The sequence below is a fragment of the Aulonocara sp. 'chitande type north' Nkhata Bay genome, linkage group LG3, assembly GCF_057382095.1.
Source record: "Aulonocara sp. 'chitande type north' Nkhata Bay isolate Kocher_YH1m ecotype deep benthic linkage group LG3, A_spYH_male_GT1.1, whole genome shotgun sequence".
NCBI classification, from domain to species: Eukaryota; Metazoa; Chordata; class Actinopteri; order Cichliformes; family Cichlidae; genus Aulonocara; species Aulonocara sp. 'chitande type north' Nkhata Bay.
The window spans coordinates 29677438-29697003 of record NC_141346.1 but is presented as its reverse complement, the minus strand read 5'-3'; the positions used below and the strand labels follow the sequence as shown (position 1 = coordinate 29697003).

Genomic DNA, 19566 nt, shown 5'->3' with positions numbered 1-19566 from the left:
TTCATTGGAGAAGAACAAAATCACATATTTGGAAGTTCTGCTAGAAAAGTTTTGCTTGTTTTTTCATTACCCCAGCTTTAAAGGCGCATTATGATGATGGAAGTTGTGAATGTTGGAGGAACTGTGGCTACGAAACCTCACACCACTACCATATAATTTGGGATTGTAAGAATATTAAGAATTACTGGATAGAAGTCCATAAAGTGATGCAAAACATATTTAGTACATATTTACACTTTGATTTCAAATCCATATTTTTAGAATACATACCCTCAGACATAAAGGGTATGGATAAATACTTACTTTGTGTGCTGCTAGCTGCAAATAAAAAGGCACTGACCAAAAGGATCCACCAACATTAAACAGCTATATTGATGTAACTTTGGAGATTCATAATATGGAAAAGATTACTTATTTTAGTGAATTTTGAGTATGAGAAATATGTAAAACACTGGGGAAAATGGCTCCACTGTGTGAGTTCCATAAGGCCTTCATTGATCATCAATATCATTGATATTCATCACTGAAGGACTGGCTGTCTAAATATTTGTTTATTTTGTTTGTTTTTTATAATAACGTACTAATCAGCTACTTAGTGTGTTGGCTTTTCAGTTGCCCTCTCTCTGGATGTATATAGTTACAAACTGTATCTAGTGGCATTTGATTAAAGCATTTATTCAATACATTCCGTATATAGTTTGAGTTAGGTTGTTACACATATGAGAGTGGCTTCTGTCTGGTAAGAGGTCATGAGTTTAGTTGGCGAGGGGAGACAGAGTGCATTTGAGGTCGAGACACACACACACACACACACACACACACACACACACACACACACACACACACAGTAGGTAGACTCATTTCTAGGTAAAAGTTCAGGCCTAGTTTGCAAAAAAAGTGTACATGTCAAACTGCAGTGTTAAGTGAGGCGCTTGAAAAATTTGAGTGTGCCTAACTAAGGTAGTCATCTACCCTGCTGAAAATTGTCTCATTCAACTAGTTCAACTTCAACAAAAGCATTTAGATTAAACTTAATCCTATATCATCTCTTAGGAGAAACAGGAAACTTTATGCTTGACAGAAATAGTTTTATTTAAATGGAGATTTTCCCACATCGCCCTGTTAGAAGACAGCATTTAACTTGGGTATATTTCAACAAGAAATGAAAGTTGTTACTGTCAATACTGCCTGTGACCTCTCATTTCTTGTTTTAGAGGAGAGTTTCAATTTTGTGATGGTGGACGAGGTGGGAGAGACTGTGGAGAAGGAGGCGGTAATTACCAGGACAAGAGGTCGACCCAGGAAGAGAACCAGGCAGACCCCGGGTCAGTGTTGGGAAGGTTACTTTTAAATTGTATTCCACTACAGATTACATAATACATGCACCAAAATGTAGTTTGTAATGTATTCTGAATACTTTGGATTACTTAATATACTGTCATTGCTTTTCACAACTACATGAATGTAGCAATCACATCCTGCAAATTCCTGTTTGTTTTTGGCTTGTAAGCCCAAATCTGTCTGAATAGACAATATATTTACTGTAGGGGAGAAAAGACTTATGTTAACATAAGATAAGATGTTTGCTCAGTGGCGAGTAGCCTTCAGTAATAGTAATAAGTCACGTAGATACTGAAGTGGCACATAACCCAGGAAGCTACCACAACTAAAGCAAGGTAGTTGCAGCAGGCTAACGTTAGTTTTTAAAAAAGAACTTCCAGATGTTTCTTTAGGTTGGAGCCTTTAGACCAGGGGTGTCAAACTCAATTGCACAGGAGACCAAACATCAAGGCACACTTTAGGTCGCGGGCCAAACAAGATAAACATTTACTGAACACTAAAACAATGTTTTTTAAACATGAATATGAATTAAAAACAGACAGGAATATTATTCCAGATTAAATAAACTTAAAAAAAAAAAAAACTTTAATTTTAAATATTTTGCTCTCCATAAAAATATATCCTGTCAAAATTCTGCAAGTTAGAAATATGAACATGCTGCCAAAACCCCAGAAAAAATAAATGAAAGCATTCACAAGGTTGGAGCCGCATGTAGACGGAGCTACGCACTGCTTCAGGAGTGGAACTAATAACCCGAGGGCCATTCAGTGTTTAGTTGATGGTGTGTCGTACTTTTCCTTGAGAACTCTCCCATTAGAATGCAGCTCCATCTGAATCTGCACAGGTGCAGTTTCCACGTCAATTGTAAGTGGGTTGTGAAGCAGCTCGAAATTCTTCAAAGTCACCAAAGCACCGTGCGTGCTCAGTGCGCTCAGTTTATCAGCAAAGTGCGCTGACTTGGTTCAACATTACTTGGCAACAGGGAAAGTGAGGCAGGCTGCACTGGTGCATTTGTGACAGCTTCACTTGAAATGCCTTCACCGCATCATACATGCCATGTCCATGAACTGACAGGTTTCCTTGCTGAGCTCAAAAACTCTATTGAGAACGTTTATCCCAACTCAGCCAGCGGACCTCTGTATGATGAGGAATGTCGGCAAACTCTGAATCTATTTCCCACATAAAAGACTGAAATTGACGGTGATTTAAACCTTTAGCTCAGATAAAATTTACGGTTTGCGTTACGGTGATCATTACATGCTCCATTTTTAGGACTTTACCACACAGCCTTTCCTGGTGTGTGATGCAGTGATATGCTGTTAACTCACCGGTACAGTTCTCCTCCTGCATCTTTACTCACATCCTGCTGACTAGTCCGCTTTTTTTCACCGTACAACACCGGCGCTCCATCTGTTGTGAGTCCAACAAGTTTGTCCCAGAGCAGTTTCATGTCGGTTACACTTTGACATACGTTTCTGCTCAGGCTCACATTTGCCAAAATCTGCGTTTTGTCTGGACACAAGACGTTGCACACCTCCATCATGCAGCTCTTCAGAGTGGTAGCGGGCTGATGTGGCTTTCTCCTCTGATGCAATAAAACTTGCTTTCACAACAGCTTCACTTTGTGATTTTGCTCTGCTGAAAAAAGTCTGCTGACATGTCAGATTCTTCTTTAGCTCTTCTACTTTCTGTAGTTTCTGCTCTGCATTTAGGTTTTTCGGCTTATTCTGACGTTTTGTCTCGTCTTAAATTAAATTCCTTAATTACAGCCACATTAGCTCCACTAATAAGACACACAGGTTTACCAGCATGTCTGTAAACATATATTCAGTCTCCCGCTGCCGGCGCTGAAAGGCTCTGCTTTCAGAATCAACTTTCCATCTCTTGTGCTGGCTCCGGGTCGTGTAACTGACGCACATACACAGGATGCTTACATTAGACCCTCTCATTGTGTGTTTTGTTTGGGTTTCCAGCAATGTACCAAAAGTAGAGAGGGCCTAACATATGAAACATAAAATACTGCAGTTTAATCCATTTATTTCAATAAATTATCACCTATTTAAGGAGTAACTATAATGGAATACAGTTACTCATATTTTGTATTTTAAATATGTAACATCCGTACATATATTCTCCAGTGGCTGGCATCTGGGATAAAGTCGTGTCAGAGCTCTGAGACATGAAGCTTAATTAATCTGTTGTTTCCTCCCACAGTGAGAAAATCTGCTAGAGGGAAACCAGAGAGCACAAAAGATGAGACGGAAGAGGAGGAAACAACAGAACCACTGCTTCCAGCTTCTGTTAATCCCACTTTATCACAGGACCGAGACTCATCTGCACCGCCAGGTGACGGCCAGGCGGAGAGCCAGAGGACCGAAGAGGAAGCAGAGACCCAGCCTGATGCTGCCCCTGCCCCTGCTGGACAGCAGCCAGAGTCTAAGTGTCCTGATAAGGAGGCAGAGCAGGGAGAGGAGAAGGATGGATGGAGCACGGTTGGCATTAAAGGTACAAAGAGCTGCTTTAAATCAACAAAATGCATCACTCTGACAACGAAAACACAGTAAACTGAATATTAAAAGAAAAATTGTATAGCATGCTTCTGTTAGCCTACTAATACCTTTGAGATGCATTTCCACTACCTTGTGGTGGTGGTAATATGTTTTGTGGTTGGTGCTAAAGGCCCCAGTGTGTGCCAAGAATATATCCCACACCATCATCAGCCTGAAATTTTGATACAAAGCAGGATGGATCCAAGCTTTCTGACCCTGCCATCCTAATGTCACAGCAGAAATGGAGACTTTTTTTTCTTTTACAGCGTTGCTGATCCTGTGTGAATTGGTCCCTCAGTTTTACGTTCTTAGCTTAGAGAAGTGGAACCCAGTGTGGTCTTCTGCTGTTGCAGCTCATCTGCTTCAATGTTGGATGTGCTGTGTGTTCAGAGATACTCCTCTGCATACCTTGGTTGTAATAAGTGTTTATTTGAGTTATTACATTCTCATCTGAACTCAAAAGTGCATTTTCTTCCAGTGAACTGCTGCTCATTTTGTCTTTCAGACGATTTTGTGTAAACCCTAGAGATGCTTCTTTGGGAAAATCCCATCAGTGAAATGCTAAGATTAGCAAACATGCCACATTTAAGTCCACGAAATTACTTTTCTTCTTCATTCTGATGCTCAGTTTGAATTTCAGCAGGTCATCTGACCATGTCTACATACCTAGATCACTGAGTTGCTGCCATGTGATTGGCCGATTAGAGATTTACATTAATGAGCAGTCAAACAAGTGTACCTAATAAAGTGGCTGACAAACATTTCACCTTTTCAAATAAATCAAAAATCATTTGTTTAATTACTTAAGTTATATTTTAATATTTTATAAACCCGGTGGCTCCTGCAGCAGATTTGTTGATGATTAATGTGTTGCTCTTTCCATTTTCAGTTGTGGGTAAACGCAGGAGGGAGCTTGTTGGACCTGAGGCAAAGCGATCTCGCTCTCAGTCTCCGTGTGTTGTAGCAGACTTCAGACTGCCTCAGTTCAACCCCAATAGCCCCCTCGGTGAGACACACACATAAACACACACGCACGCGATTCAAATGCTGTGTTAACACTTGTCTAATTTTCCTGTTTCTACTCCTCTGCAGGTCAGGAGTTTGTGATCCCAAAATCAGGATTTTTCTGTAACATCTGCTCTGTTTTCTACCTGAATGAGAAGACCGCCAAGGAACTCCACTGCTGCAGCCAGAAACACTACAACAACCTGCAGGTACGCATGCGCACACACCATTCAGTACACAAAATCACACTCTTGGCCTAACAATGTTTGGTTTCTCACTTTTCTGTTTTTTTTTGTAGAAATATTATGAGAAACGTCGACAAAGAGCTTCAAAAACGTCATCTCAGATGTCTCAAGGCTCCGTTTCTGACTGATGGACCTGATCTGATTATTTTAACACATCACTGTGGAGAACAAGCCAATGTTTTTGATCCTACTAGTTCAGAAACTAAACTAATCACCGTGTGGTACCTTTTGTTGTAAATGATATGTCTTCATTCATAAATTGTTTTGTTTTTGTTTGTACAGGCTGGTGAAGAGCACAGTTTTAAAATGTTGTTATTATTTTATCTTTTATGTGAAAATGTTATTGAAAAATTAATAAATTTACTTAACAGGTCATCAGGAGGTACCTGACAGGTGTTAATAGTATATTAAATCTTTTTTTTTTTTTGGTCATTTACATCTTTGGCTTCAGTTTCTTTAGAAGAAAAGGGTCCATCAACCTGAGTGTGTCTCACACTTTCCAGACTCACTGGCTCAAGTTTGAAGCTGAACAAACCACCAAATTCGGTCAGAAGCTGTGAGGTTCAAAATGAGAAAGCTGAACTCTTGATAAGAGAGGTTTAAGGCTTAAGAGAATTTTAAGTGTCTGTGTCGTTGTTTTCACTCTTTAACCCAGCATTTTAACATTGAGACAGTAATATTATACATACCACATTTCATTACAAGGCAAATCAGTGTGCTTAACGGAGAAGAACACAAAATCTTGGTTTACGATGCCAAATGGAAAACGGCAAAATCTAATTAAAAAAAAAACAATGTCACCTTACTGCCACTAGAGGTCAGTAAATAAAGCCCAGAGTTTGTTTGAGGCTGGTTGAAGGCACTGAGATGTAAATACACTGTGCGGAGGTGGAGCAGTGCCTTGTGAGAACAACACATCTGCTTAACCTCCTCTCATAGTAGGTGTGGGGCTGGAGATGAGAATGGGAAAGCACTCAGACAACCGGACACAAAGACCCCAAAACACAAACAGGACAAGTAGACCATCAGTGGTACATTTATTTAAAATAAATCAGTCCCCTCATCAGAGTATATGATTCTTTCTCACGCACCTTTGTTTTGTGTCACCCTGTTTTTTCATCTTTGATGACACAGAATTCCTGACTATCTTTCTGGTGTGCTATAATTTTATTATTTTTATATAAGATAAGATAACCGTTATTAGTTCCACACGTGGGAAATTTGTTTAGTTACAGCCTGTTAGGTTCAAAATTATTGGGGATGGAGACAAGAGAAAAACCACAATAACAACACTGGTCCGGCCGGGTTGAGTCAAACGATGATTTTAATGATCACACGCGTGGGAGATGGACACTGATGCAGACAGTCTCAGATCTCAAAATGGTGGAGCATTGCTCAAACTCTTATAGCCTCTGTTGCCTCCACCTTATCATAAAAGCCTAAACATTCACATGCTTTCTCTCACACAGCGCCTAAGCTACGACCTTGGCTCCCTGTTTATCTGCTCCTGCTGAGATGGGGCAGAAAACTCCAGTATGTTCTGTTCTCTTCTAATCAGACAAATAAGGCGATGACTTTCTGCAAACAGTATTTCTTATAACTCAGCAGTATAATGCATCATAAAACAATATCATTCATTCACAATAAATCAGCAGTCTACTTTAATGCAAATCAGTTTAACTGATGCAATAGTTATCAGCTTCTTCTAATTCAGGAGAATAATGCAAACTAAAACTACATAATAATTCACAATCTTTAATTAGGGATCTAACATGGCATAAAATAATATTATAATCTAACAAGCCAAAACTGGACAGTGCAATGTTACAGCAGCGAAAATTTAGAAAAAATACTGCAATATATGATAATAAGAATAAGATACTGTACACAATAAAACAGAATAAAATACAATTTAGTCAGAAAAAGAGAATTACACTTCGTGTTATTGCACATGTGTGGATTTGTGTGTTTGGTCAGCTGCGAAGTCTTTGTTGTGGAGTCTGACAGCAGTAGGAAAGAAAAGACCGGCAAAATCTCTCCATCCCACATCATGGGTGCCAGAGCCTGCCACTGAAGGAGCTGCTCAGTGCTGTCAGAGTCTCCTGCATGGGCTGGGAGATGCTGTCCAACAGGGATGACGGCTTAGCCTCCATTCTCCTGTCACTCACTGTTAGAGAATTGTAGATCAATATGGTTGTCATTGTGCAAGATGATTAGATCTTTAGCAAGACTGCTCACCTCTGTTTTCTACACACTGGTTCGTTAAAAGGTTACGCCATACATGGGGTGACTAGGGACATCAGTGAAAGGTCACAGTGATATGTGGTGTAGCAGAAAATGTCACACACACACATCACAGGCGTACATGTTCACATGTGAGTGTCTTAACTGTCATATTATAAATGAAATGTTTGTGTAACTACTGTTGTTGATAAAAGGACTGTGAGGGGAGGCCGAATTCAGAGTTGGCTAAGTTTACAACTCTAGACCTGACCGGACTTCCCTTGCAAGTAAAAACCGATGGAGCTCTGAGTGTCTTGCTTCCTTCACAGTAACAGGCCACTGAGACAGCGAGGTCTGCAAGTTTAGACCTAACACTCACCATCTCCACTGGGTCCAGAGGGGATCCTAGAACAGAGCTGGCCCTCCATATCAGCCTGTTCTCTTCCTGTCCCCAGCAGAGATGCTGCCGCCCCCGCAGACAACACCGTAGCAGATGGCCTAGGCCAAGGGTCAGCAACCTTTAACACCCAAAGAGCCACCGGGTTTCCACGCAAAAAAAACACTGGGAGCCGCAAATACTTTTTGAAATCTAAAATGAAGATAACACTGTATATATTGTTGTTTTTTTACCTTTATGCTTTGTGTGAACAACTAAAGTAAGTAAAGTTTATTTATTAAGCGCTTTTCACAGACAGTCAGTCAAAGCGCTGTACACAAATATTAAATTAAACAATACAATCAATAGACATTGTACACAATGTAAAAGATCAAATGTAAATAATGTAAAGAATATAAAATATGTAGATCAACAAAAGGCTTGTTTGAACAGAAAAGTTTTTAACTGCTTTTTAAAAGAATCCACAGAGCAACTAAGGTGTGTTGCTTATGAAATCCATGAAGTGCTACAGAGAAAATTACATTTTATTTATGTAATTAACACATTTTGAACTCTTAAAGGAATATAACAAAAGGAAAGACACCCAGCTGAACTAATCCATGTAGCAAACAAAAACTGTTGTGAGCTGCCACCCTCATTTCGCCTTTGGGCTTTTGGAGCCTTGACCTGACTTTTAAAAAGTAATTGGAAAAAAAGCACTATGCTTCTAAAAAAACTAGATGTTTCCAAAATTCTGCCTAAATATGTATTTTACCTGGTTAATGTGTGTGGCGGGGCGTGGTCTGCAGGGGAGTCGGACGCACCTGAGGCGCAATCACGCCTCGCCGCCTTAAAGTCTGTGCTCTCTCTGCTGTTGTGTTGTCGGGCTGTGAGCTGAAAAGCTACAGCCGGCTGTATGCGTACAGCAACCGTGTGTGAAAAGTGGTCAATAAAGAGAAGCTGAAAAGCATGTTGATGGAAACATCGCCGGGTCTGCCGTGGTATGTTTACAATAAGACTTATGGTCCCGAACCTCTGCGCACATCGGGGCTTTCATCTTTACGGAGGACTAAGCAGTCATCATTCAATATATTAAAATTTTATGAATAAAAGGGGAACTTGTGATATTATTACTTGTGACTGCATTAGTATTATAATTATTTGGCAGAAAGTTTATTTCAGGGAGAATCATACCTTATTTCCCCCCTTTCCCATGCTTCCTTTTCGCAAACTTACTCATGTCTCACAGTCACAACATAAATTATATTTTTATAATGTAAAATTAATCTGTGCAGCATTGGTGATGGGGTGTAAAAGTAATTTCACATATTAAAATTCAGGCTGTGTTATAGTAGTAAAAAAAGATATGATAGATCATCATCAAGGACATTTATATATGAGTTGTTTTCCTATGGAAATAGCGCCACCGTGTGAAAAATTAATTATAGTACACTTATCCTGCGGCCACTATAAGCCATCACAGAGAAAGATGTAGTGAAACTTCCAATAACACACTCAATAAAACATTTAGAACTCACAGTTGTATTTTTCTAAAAAGTAAACAAATTTTAAAAAAGAAAAACAAGTGCTAATTCCTTATAATAATAATAATAATAATAATAATAATAATAATAATAATAATAATATGATGCATGGAATGCGTTAGTGGAATTACGACAGTATCTTGAAAGTTGTCGTTTCCCTTCGTCCTTTTATTTTGAAGGCAGACCACTGAAACGGAACACGTTGCGGTGGGTCACGTGGTTAGCGTTTCCTTTCCGTTAGCAACGCTGTAGATTGCAAGAAGTTCTTCGTGAGGATTCATTTGAGCACATCAGAACAAACGGATTCCACACATATAAAGCACGGTATGTACCCCGAGTTGTTGTAAAAAAAAAAAACCCCAAACAAACCTGTAAGCGATCAGCTTTTCCTTACAGCCGCTGTTTGTCGACTTGTGGTGGTAGTTTGTAAGCGGGCCTGCAGGAGGTTGTGGTGCTCCTCGGTAGCTGCATACATTGCCTTGCCTTTTTTGCCTCCTTGTGGCTGGACTGGTGGATTATGGTCTCGCCTCATATCTCACTGCTGCACGGATTTTGCGCAATCCGACTTAACTCAGTGGCATGACTGTCGTTATCCAACGTATCCCCACAGCCACCGTTTTCCTTTATTTTCATTCCAAGCTAGTTAGGTGGGAGAACCCACGGTAACAGCCACACTACGCAATCCCACAACACATTTTAAATGCATTCATAAAAGGCAGCATTTACAACAAATACTGACAATATGAATTCTACTGATTGAGAAAAACAACCACTTGTCCTTCACTTTGTCCTTCACTTATGATAAGCCCACACTCCACAGACCTGGCTTGTATTAAAGTTTTCTCTCCTTTAGTGATGCACGTTCAGGGCTCGCAAAATTTCAAAATCCCTGGTAGACCTTCGGGCAGGGACTCTTCAGTTTTTGGTAGCCCAAAATAAATTTAAGTAGCCCGAATAAAAAAGCGAGCAATTTTTTGATTGATGTTTTGTTTCATTTTTTGTTTCCTTTACAATATTATACTTTAATGTATAATATTATATTATACTTTAATGTATAATATTGTAACGGAACCAAAACAATCAAAAAATTGTTGAAACACAAATTACAACATTGTATAAAAATTACAATCATCAACTCAAATACTTGGTTCTAATTGAACAGAAATTTCTATAAACTTGTAAGAACTGTGTAGAACATCAATCAGTCTGTGTCAGATCCTGAATTTGAAATTTCCACTGAAATCACAGGTAAGAGGCAAGTGGAACCAAGATCGAGGACATTTGCTTTTTTTTAAAGTTTGCAAAGACTGCTAAATTTTACCAGTGGTAGTTCACTCTTTGCAACATAGTACGCTGTTCTAAACAGATTTTTCAGGTTTATTTTTAGTATGTTATTTGCAATTGGTGTTTGTTCTGGGAAAGATATTGCAGACTGAGCAATAATGCATTTCTCATGGGTTCTAATGGGGGCCTTTCTTAAAATTACTGGTCCCAGTAACAAAGGCGCTTGTCGACTCAGAAATCGAGAGAAAACCAACAACACACCCGGCAGAACATTATGTTATTTACACGGGTGCACATAAGTGGTCCGCATGTGCACATTCACTGTCAAAATAAAAGACGCGCACCAGATAAGAAGTTGCAACGCGCGTTTGCGTCCATATAAAAGGCACTGTTTTTGTCCGCTAGAGTGGGATTTTCACAGTACATTCTGCACCACATCTCTGTGCGTTCATCATTTGTTTGAAGCCAGCTCACCTCCTGCAACCACTTTTCTGAGAATACGTGCTTCTTTTGTGGTTCGGACTCCTGACATTTCTTTGGAGGTGGAGGAACATCACAGTAATTGCTTAAAGGAGCTTCTTGACATCTTTAAGAGTTCTAAACAAATGTCTGTCCTCCTCCAGAAAATCCTATGTGCGCAAACACGCGTTGCAACTTCTTATCTTGTGTGCGTTTTTTATTTTGACAGCAAATGCGCACCTGCGGACCACTTATGTGCACCCCTGGTTATTTAGCTCGTCATATTGCAGCCACAGAAATTCTTTTGTCCATGAAACCATAAAGCTGCACTTTCTTTTTGCCTTATAGTCTGATTTGCCATAACTTTTCCGTTTTGTGGTAAGCTTTTCTTTGGCTGTCACTTCTTCACCCTGACCTGTCTTATTTGGCTCAGCAAAACTAAAATATATATCCTGCTGCTTTTACACACGCGCTCACATAACGCTGAGCGATTCTTTGCGCGATCAACCTATCACATGTTTAAGCTTGCTGCGGGAGATTTCACTTATCATGTTTGCATAGTAGGCTAACGACTGATAAGACGATGTCAGAGGAATTGGTGCGCAAATGATTGTCACTCACCAATCAGTACTGTCGCTCTCCATACACAGTTCGCACGATTGCAAAGTGAAAGCAAAAAACAAGCGCAAATTCTGGCTCACTGATGCCAATGACATAATTACCCAGCTACATTTCCGAAAGAATGCAAAAGCATTGACATATATTTTTCCTTCCTACAATAGCCCGACGGGCAGGGCAGAGATAGATTTTGGTAGCCCGACTGGAAAAATCGCTAGCCCCGGGACGTCGGGCTAGCGATTTTGCGAGCCCTGACGTTAACCCCGCTCTTAAGACTCATCCCAGACGTGATGGTATTGGTTATCAGTGGCCTGGCATTAGACATAGAGCTGGGCGATATAAGATTTTTTCATATCACGATATGTTTTTTTCATTTCAGTCGATAACGATATCTATCACGATATAAGCCAAATAACTATATTTGTAAGATTTAAATGTGCCGTTGCTCACAAGTAAAATGTGAAATAATCAGCAGCTTGTTTTTATTTAAATATTTATTTCCCATAATAAGTTCAACAGGATAGATGTACTTAAGGAACATGAGACTTTTTCAGATAAATAAAGGCAAATATTGCAAACTACACAAAAGGCAGCCGCTAAATCGTTTAAGTTTCAAAAGAGAACAAACGAAACAAACTAAATTGTCAATTCCACTTAGAAACAAAATATTAATTCTAAAAATAAATCTTAGTTTGTTTTACAGAAGAACAGACAAAACTGACTAACTTTTGTCAATATCAAATAAACTGAGAACTAAAAGGAAATTCTCAATCTCTCCTTGTTGTATAGCTTAGCTTTTCAAACAGTTTTAACAGTTACTTTAGTCTGACAAAAGCCGAATGACGAATTAGCGCTTCCAGTCAGAGACTGAGGCTACGTCCACACGTACACGGGTATTTTTGAAAACGGAGATTTTCCGTTTTCGTTTTAAAAAATAATCCCATCCACACATAAAGGCAGAAATGAAGGAAAATGCTGCTATGAACATGCCAAAGCAGCAGGTGGCGCTAGATTCCTAACCGTGCAGAAATGTTGGCCAATCAGAAGTCTAGAAGCCTCGGTGGGAAAAAGTAAACAAAGCTGGGGCATAGAAGCAGAACCAAGTCGTATGTGTGGAGAGATAGTAACTGTGTGTATATGTAAGCATTTAAACACTGCAGAGAGTAGAATTAACAGTATTGTAGAAATTCATTTAACCGAAACAATAACGTGGCGCACAGTGTGACGCATGCACCAGTTCATTGTATTTCCAGACTTGCTTTCGGCACAATTTACAGTGCACGCTACTCTGTTTTTTGTCAGACTTGAAATAGCCGGAATACCTTCACACTACGGAACTTCTATGGCTCTTCCGTTCGACAATCTCTCCGGCATTGGAACCATCATCTGTTTTCTCTTCGGTCACGCTCGGTTGATTTTTCTAGTCGGCACACTCATTTCCTCCATTACCCGGGCGGTACGGTGGCTGGCTGCTTCCCAAACAAATACACATGTGCGGCTTGGCACTTGTGCTATACGTAACAAGTCACGTGACGTGATGCTGCGGCTGTGATTGGTTCGGCTCTGCGCTACTTAATTTGGATTGGCTGACCCTTTTTTTTTTTTTTTTTTTTTTTTTTTTTTTTAAAGAGGACAAGAGCGGCGAGGTCTATCGCAATAGTTTAATTTCTCTATCGAGTAAAAGGTATATCGCGATACATATCGTTATCGTTCTATCGCCCAGCTGTAATTAGACATTAAGACAGTTGGACGCTCAGACTATGGAAAAGATCCCCTGTCATTAACCTGCTCCCACGCATGTGCAGTGAGCAAAAATCACTTTTCCACTGCTGCAGGTGCTTACTTAAAGGCAGTGTAAAGACGGCTGCAATGTAGGGTAGGCTGACTAAAACTACAGATGTCATTAAGGCCTGCACAATAAATTGAAAATTTATTGTCATCGCGATATCAGCCTGCGCGATGGGCCCATCGCAAAAGACGACGTAAACTGCGATAATTGGGTACCTTAAAATGTTTACACACGTGCTTTAAAGAATTTACCAATCAAAGAAACCCCTCGTGCCTAAAAAAAAAAAATAGTACCTCGCTTATTTGGAGGTACTTTGGATTTGATAAAGACGACGTTCTCCAAACACAGGTACTCTGCAAAACTTGCCGAACACTCGTGGCAACCACCAGAGGAAACATGACTAATCTGAACCATCATCTTCAATACAACCACAGAGAACTGTTTGAAGAGTTCCAGAAAGACAGGGCAAACCAAACAAAGGTTGCTAATGTTAAGACAAAGAGCACCGCAGTCCAACAGCCGTCTCTGTATTAGAGTTTTTCAAGTGGGACTCCTTATGAGAAAACGTCAAAGCGCTACAAAGAAATAACAGAGGCCATTACACATTTTTTGACAAAGACATGATGCCTATAAATACAGTTAGCAGAGAGTGCTTCACCAGTCTGATACATAAAGTGGACCGGAGATACCGCATCCCCTCACGAAACTACTTTTCACATGTCGCCATTCCACAAATGTACGAAACATGTCGCAAAACCGTCATGTTTGAACTGAGCCAAGCGGAAAACTACGCAAGCACTACAGTAAAGTTTCCTCTCCAGTTTTGACTTACATCATAACTACTTGGTGAGTGGTAAAATGATGAACAACTGCATTGAGATAATTTGCAGTATAATTTAAGTTATGTATTTAAAACTAATTCTAGAGACCAGGAAGGATGTCTTTCAGAATTCAAGCCTCAGAAATCTTTTTATGGGGGCAATGTTTCAATGTTAAAGTGCACTTTGTTGTTACACTGCTAATACAGCAGCTTTCTTTAAATAAAACTTGCAGTAAAACAGAAATTATGTATTTGGTTTTTTTTATATTTATTTTATCGCAAGTCATATCGTTATCGCAGTATTGATCATAGTTATCGCACATCGCAGGTTTTCCTAATATTGTGCAGCCCTAATGTCATTAACAACTAATCATGTTGTGTTTAGCTGAGCTGTTGGTTAGTTGTGTTGTTCTATATTACCACTTAAGGATCTATGTTTTTTTTAAACATTTATTTCATTCTTTTCTCCTATTGCGTTATTCTTCTTTACATCTGGTAGGTGTGTGTATCTATGCAATTCACTTTCTCTTAAATTACTTTTAAGCATAACCTAGCTAACACAAGCAATACAACCGCCCGCCCCACCCCCCAAAACATACAAACAAACAAACAAAAAAAAAAAACAGTAACATTGAGGGAAATCTGTTGTGTTCACTTTTGGCCTCCAAATATTGTCATTGTCTCTTATTTTGGCATTGATGTCATCATTGATGTCATCATTGATGACTGGTAGCAAGGATCTATATAGAAGACATGCACCAGTCCAGTTTTGCACTGGATAACAGTTTGTCCCTAAAATTAGAGAGCCATCATAGCACAAAGGGAGCAAACAGCAAACGTTCAGTAGTTTGTAGCTGCAGTTTTACAAACTAATTTTCTTTTGAGGTTTGCAAAGGTTTTCAGAAAATCGTCATTGGTTTTCATTCGTGACAATGCTTTCTCTCACTGTTGCTGTTGTTTAATGTAAGAATTGTTGGGACGCTTTTACTGCACTTCTCGGAACATAGCCTGTTGCATATGTGAAAAGTTTGTAAAAAGTACTTGCATAATGATCAGGTACATGGTCTGTGCAGATAGTGTACGGATTAATTAAATTATTCCACGGTGCAAAATGATTTTACAGTGACACTAAAGTCACTGAAAGTGCAGAGAGCTTATATAACCAGTTAAATTAAGTGCAAGCAGACAACAGAGCATCAATTATGGTACTCAACTTGAGTCCCTTATCTGCTGTAATTCAAGATGAGCGGAGGAGTCTAATCGTGTCCTCTGAGGAGACAGAAGATCATCATAAGCTGCTCTATGCCACCAACCTGCCACTGAGCATGCTCCTTTGGTTTATTGCGATCATGTTTAGGGGTTAGGAGGATGTGTTCATGACAATGGCAGTTTGCACCGGTTGAGGTCCATCTGTGTGCTGTCATTACCAGAAAGTCAACAGCAGATCCAGCTTCCTTCACCAACTTTCCAAGCCATACGTCATCTCTCTTCTGAATGCTGCCTACCCAGCACAGCACTGCAACTTGTGGACTGGACTTGGAGATCGTCATAATAAAAAACCACACCCGTGTAGCAAAATTTGTGTGCATATGTTAGTTCGACCTTAATGGGTACTAATCATGGGTCTTGTTAGAAACATCTAGATGTTGGACGACTAGCGTGTATGTTCTGTGTCTCTATCCACAGATCAGGGACATGCAAAAGATAGAGGAGGATAAGATAAGCTGCTTTGGAAGATCTATTAAGCTTATTCTTCTAAGATTAACACCTCCTTTCTATTTTGTTGTTGTTGTCTCCTGTGTCTCTATTGTTTAAATCTCATGTTTTCTCTGTTTCTCTGTTTTTGATGCTTTTGTTTCCACCTTTCCTTCTTACTAGTGAAGACCTGAAGATGATACTAACAGAATGAATCCGTATGAATGAATGATCTTCGGGAAGCAGAGTCTGCAAATTAAGAAAAGGCCTCCCGGACGATGGATTTCATCTTTCCAAGATTCTGAGGCCCAGTACAACTGATTAACCTTTATTCTTTGTTTTCTTTATTTTTAACTTTCCAGCTTTTCCATTGTCATTGAAGCGTTACGCCCCTTCTCCTGCACCAGGGCCCCAACAGAGCCCCCTACTGGGTGGGCTCCCAGGGAGCTTTTTACTGATCGGACAGCAAGCTGCATGCTTGCGGCTGGCTCAGCTGAAAACCCACCTTGCGTTGACACAGATAAATAACGCTATTGCTGTTGATGGTCGAACCAACACACCTGCCCCATTTATACCCACAACACCCCCCTGCCCGACAGCTGCAGCCATCAGTCTACTAAACCTTCTGAAGGTTGCTAACACCATGTCCCATCCCTCATATAACCCCTATGCCTCTGGGAATCAAAGTTCAGCCCAGGGGCGCTATGGACAGTCCAGTATGCAGGCAGAGAGAGACTCTCATAAGACATCTCCTCATCTTGGGCCTGGGTCCAGCTTTAGCTCTTCTGGAGTTTCATCTGCGACTCCTGCAAAATCTGGGGGAATAATGAGCTACAGGCCAGAAGGGAGTAAGACTTCAATGGAAGAGGACATAAGGAGGTCCATAGACATGCATATAAGCAGAGCCAGAGAGGAGGTGAGAAATCAGCCTGTAGACAAGAGCAGTCATTTTACTCAAAGACATGAGTATGATTCTTCAGGCAAAGATGTGACTTCCTACATGTTGTCCTCAAACTCTCAAAGACCTCCTGATGTTGCAAGTAGCACTAGCTCCATGGACTGGTTGCCAAGCTACAAACGGAAAACTGAGGATGATTCGTCTAAATACTGTTCATCATCTGCTTCATTGAGCTATCTAAGCACTGGTGACGGTAGGTTTAATGCCTCGAATGAAAGAGAGCGCAATGTGCAATCCATTCCAGGCTTAGGTGATTATGACTACCCAGTGCCAGGCAAACCTGTGGGTTCTGCAGAGTCTACTCGTCCCAAGTACACTTCAGAAACAGCTGTGAACATCCTTATGCAGTTTGGACTTGAAAAAGAGGACCTGGAACATCTGATCTCATATCCCGAAGATCAGATGACTCCTGACAACCTGCCTTTTATCTTACGACAAATCCGCATGGAAAAGGCAAAGAGATCTGCCACAGCAGATCCATCAAAATCCTACTATGATCCTCATTCCACCACAAGTATGAGTGGAAGGGAAAGGTTGAGTACTTCAAGAGGGGAAGGGATGCGTCAGGATGAATTGTCACCTATTGTCCAACCAAGTAAAGTGATTGATTATGGACATACTGGAAAATATACTGGGAGCTTTGGGGATGAAATTGGAAGGAGCAGCAGTGGAGCTAGTAGTGGTGGAAGTGGAGGTACGCTGCTGATGGGCTCCTATGATAGTAGCGGTCACAGTCGAGAACCACTGCAAAAAAGTATGACAGAGGTGAAAAACAGCACCTTGGTTTCTTCCTGTGATCAAGGCAGCTCTTTTACCAGTCATGGCTCAATGCGAAGCAGCGATCCAGCTCAACAACTGCACACCCAACCGAACCAGTCATCTCAAGAAATCTTCAAAGGTTTCTCTCTGCCAAAGACAGACACAGACATAAGACCTCTTAAAGCAGAAGTCACTAAAGCCCTTCCGTTGAAAAATCCAGAGCCAGATCGCCATTCAGCATCAAAAAGCCAACTAACTCCTAATATAGTTCGTAGTGTGCATCCAAGCCGACCTGGCCTTGTACTCATTGGCAGCAGCAGCAGCGACAGTCACATCAAAGAAAAGAGTAAGACTCACGGGCAAGTATCAAATGTTTCTGAGCAGATGAAAAAACAGCAAATGCAGCAGAAGCAGGTACAACAGCAACAGGTGAAACAGACAATGCAACAACCACCACCAAAGCAGCAGCAGCAGACGCAACAACTGAAGCAGCAGCAGACGCAACAGCAACAACTGAAGCAGACGCAACAGCAACAACTGAAGCAGATGCAACAACTGAAGCAGCAGGAGACGCAACAGCAACAACTGAAGCAGACGCAACAGCAACAACTGAAGCAGACGCAACAGCAACAACTGAAGCAGACGCAGCAGCAGCAACAACTGAAGCAGCAGCAGCAACAGCAACAACTGAAGCAGCAGCAGCAACAGCAACACCTGAAGCAGCAGCAGCAACAGCAACAACTGAAGCAGCAGCAGCAGCAGCAGCAGCAGCAACAACTGAAGCAGCAGCAGCAACAACTGAAGCAGCAGATACAACAGCAGCAACTGAAGCAGCAGCAGCAGATGGCCCAGGTACCTAACCTGCCGATTGGGTTGCAGCAGATGCAGAATCAGCCAGCTGTGCATATGGGACAAGCTTTGCAGTCTCAAGTTTTTTCGGCTGCAAAGCCAGTTCCACAGCCATCCCTCATGCCAGGGCTCATGATGCCCGTTCCTCCGGGTCTCTCTCCCCTAATGCAGAACCTCATGAATTTCATTCATATACCGCAGCCCGCTTCCACCAAGCAGCTTCCAGCAAAGGTAGAAGTGACAGGGAATATCCCAGTGCTGGCCCAGATGCAAGACTACACTGCCGCTTCACCTAGGGTCTTTCCTCATACCTGCTCTCTATGTAACAAGGAATGTACTCTGATGAAGGTAAGTGGAAGATTGTTCGATGTTTTTGCTTTCTGTCGGTTTTTATTTATTTGACATGCAATGTTTTTTGTTTTTGATTTGATTTTGGATCCCATTATAGGATTGTGGTTTGGGAAAAACTTCATGTATGCTACTTTAAAGTCTATTTGGTTTGTTTTATACACTATTCCTGCATAATGATGACTGTAGGAAGACTACCAACTTGGAATACAAACATTTGGACAAATTTTTCACATATTTCTGCAATTCAGTATTCTGTACCAGAATTTCTGAAGGATTACAGTGCAGACTAAACTTAACTATATGTCTATCAGATATTGTAATTGAAAAACACTACTAATAAGAGACCTTCAGAATCTTCAGTGGTCTGTACTTGCAATTGATAGATTTAATCTCTTTTAAATTGACATAAACTGATGCGAAGACATTCAAGGCTTTTGCTAACAATGGAACCAAGGCCTCAGATGACGTGATGAGGAGAAACCTGCAAACCTGAAGAGCCTGTGCATCAAAATGTTGGAAGACGGCTGTTTTTTCATTTGTCTCTGTTCTTGGGCTGCTGTTCCACAGTGCACATTCAGCTTTGCTTTTTCTGGAACTGTTGCTGAATGTGAAAGTTCCCCTTTTTGTCTTTTGTCATTAGAGTTAAGAATAGTGTGTTTTGTCCTTTATTTCACATTAGTGGGCACCTTGTTTTTGTGTAA

At 40.7% G+C, this 19566-nt stretch overlaps 2 protein-coding genes across 5 annotated transcripts in view; both read left to right on the top strand.

Moving 5' to 3' along the window:
• The window catches only part of LOC147335072 (uncharacterized), a 40782-nt gene extending 35267 nt beyond the window's left edge, over positions 1 to 5515 (top strand). Inside the window, exons 29-33 of one of the 2 annotated variants that reach the window (XM_086275803.1) lie at positions 1215 to 1325; positions 3556 to 3846; positions 4780 to 4896; positions 4983 to 5104; positions 5194 to 5515. In XM_086275803.1, the coding sequence (XP_086131929.1) occupies positions 1215 to 1325; positions 3556 to 3846; positions 4780 to 4896; positions 4983 to 5104; positions 5194 to 5268 (716 nt within the window). In that variant the 3' untranslated portion in view covers positions 5269 to 5515. The remainder of the gene's footprint in view (positions 1 to 1214; positions 1326 to 3555; positions 3847 to 4779; positions 4897 to 4982; positions 5105 to 5193) is intronic. The other variant, XM_086275813.1, reaches the window with a different exon arrangement.
• Positions 5516 to 9514: 3999 nt separating this feature from the next.
• LOC147335071 (uncharacterized) overlaps positions 9515 to 19566 on the top strand; it is a 37312-nt gene continuing 27260 nt past the window's right edge. For 2 of the 3 annotated variants that reach the window (XM_086275826.1, XM_086275834.1), the window contains exon 1: positions 16455 to 18862. In XM_086275826.1, coding sequence (XP_086131952.1) covers positions 16592 to 18862 — 2271 coding nt within the window. In that variant the 5' untranslated portion in view covers positions 16455 to 16591. Of the gene's footprint in view, positions 9608 to 16310; positions 18863 to 19566 lie in introns of those variants that run through there. The other variant, XM_086275842.1, reaches the window with a different exon arrangement.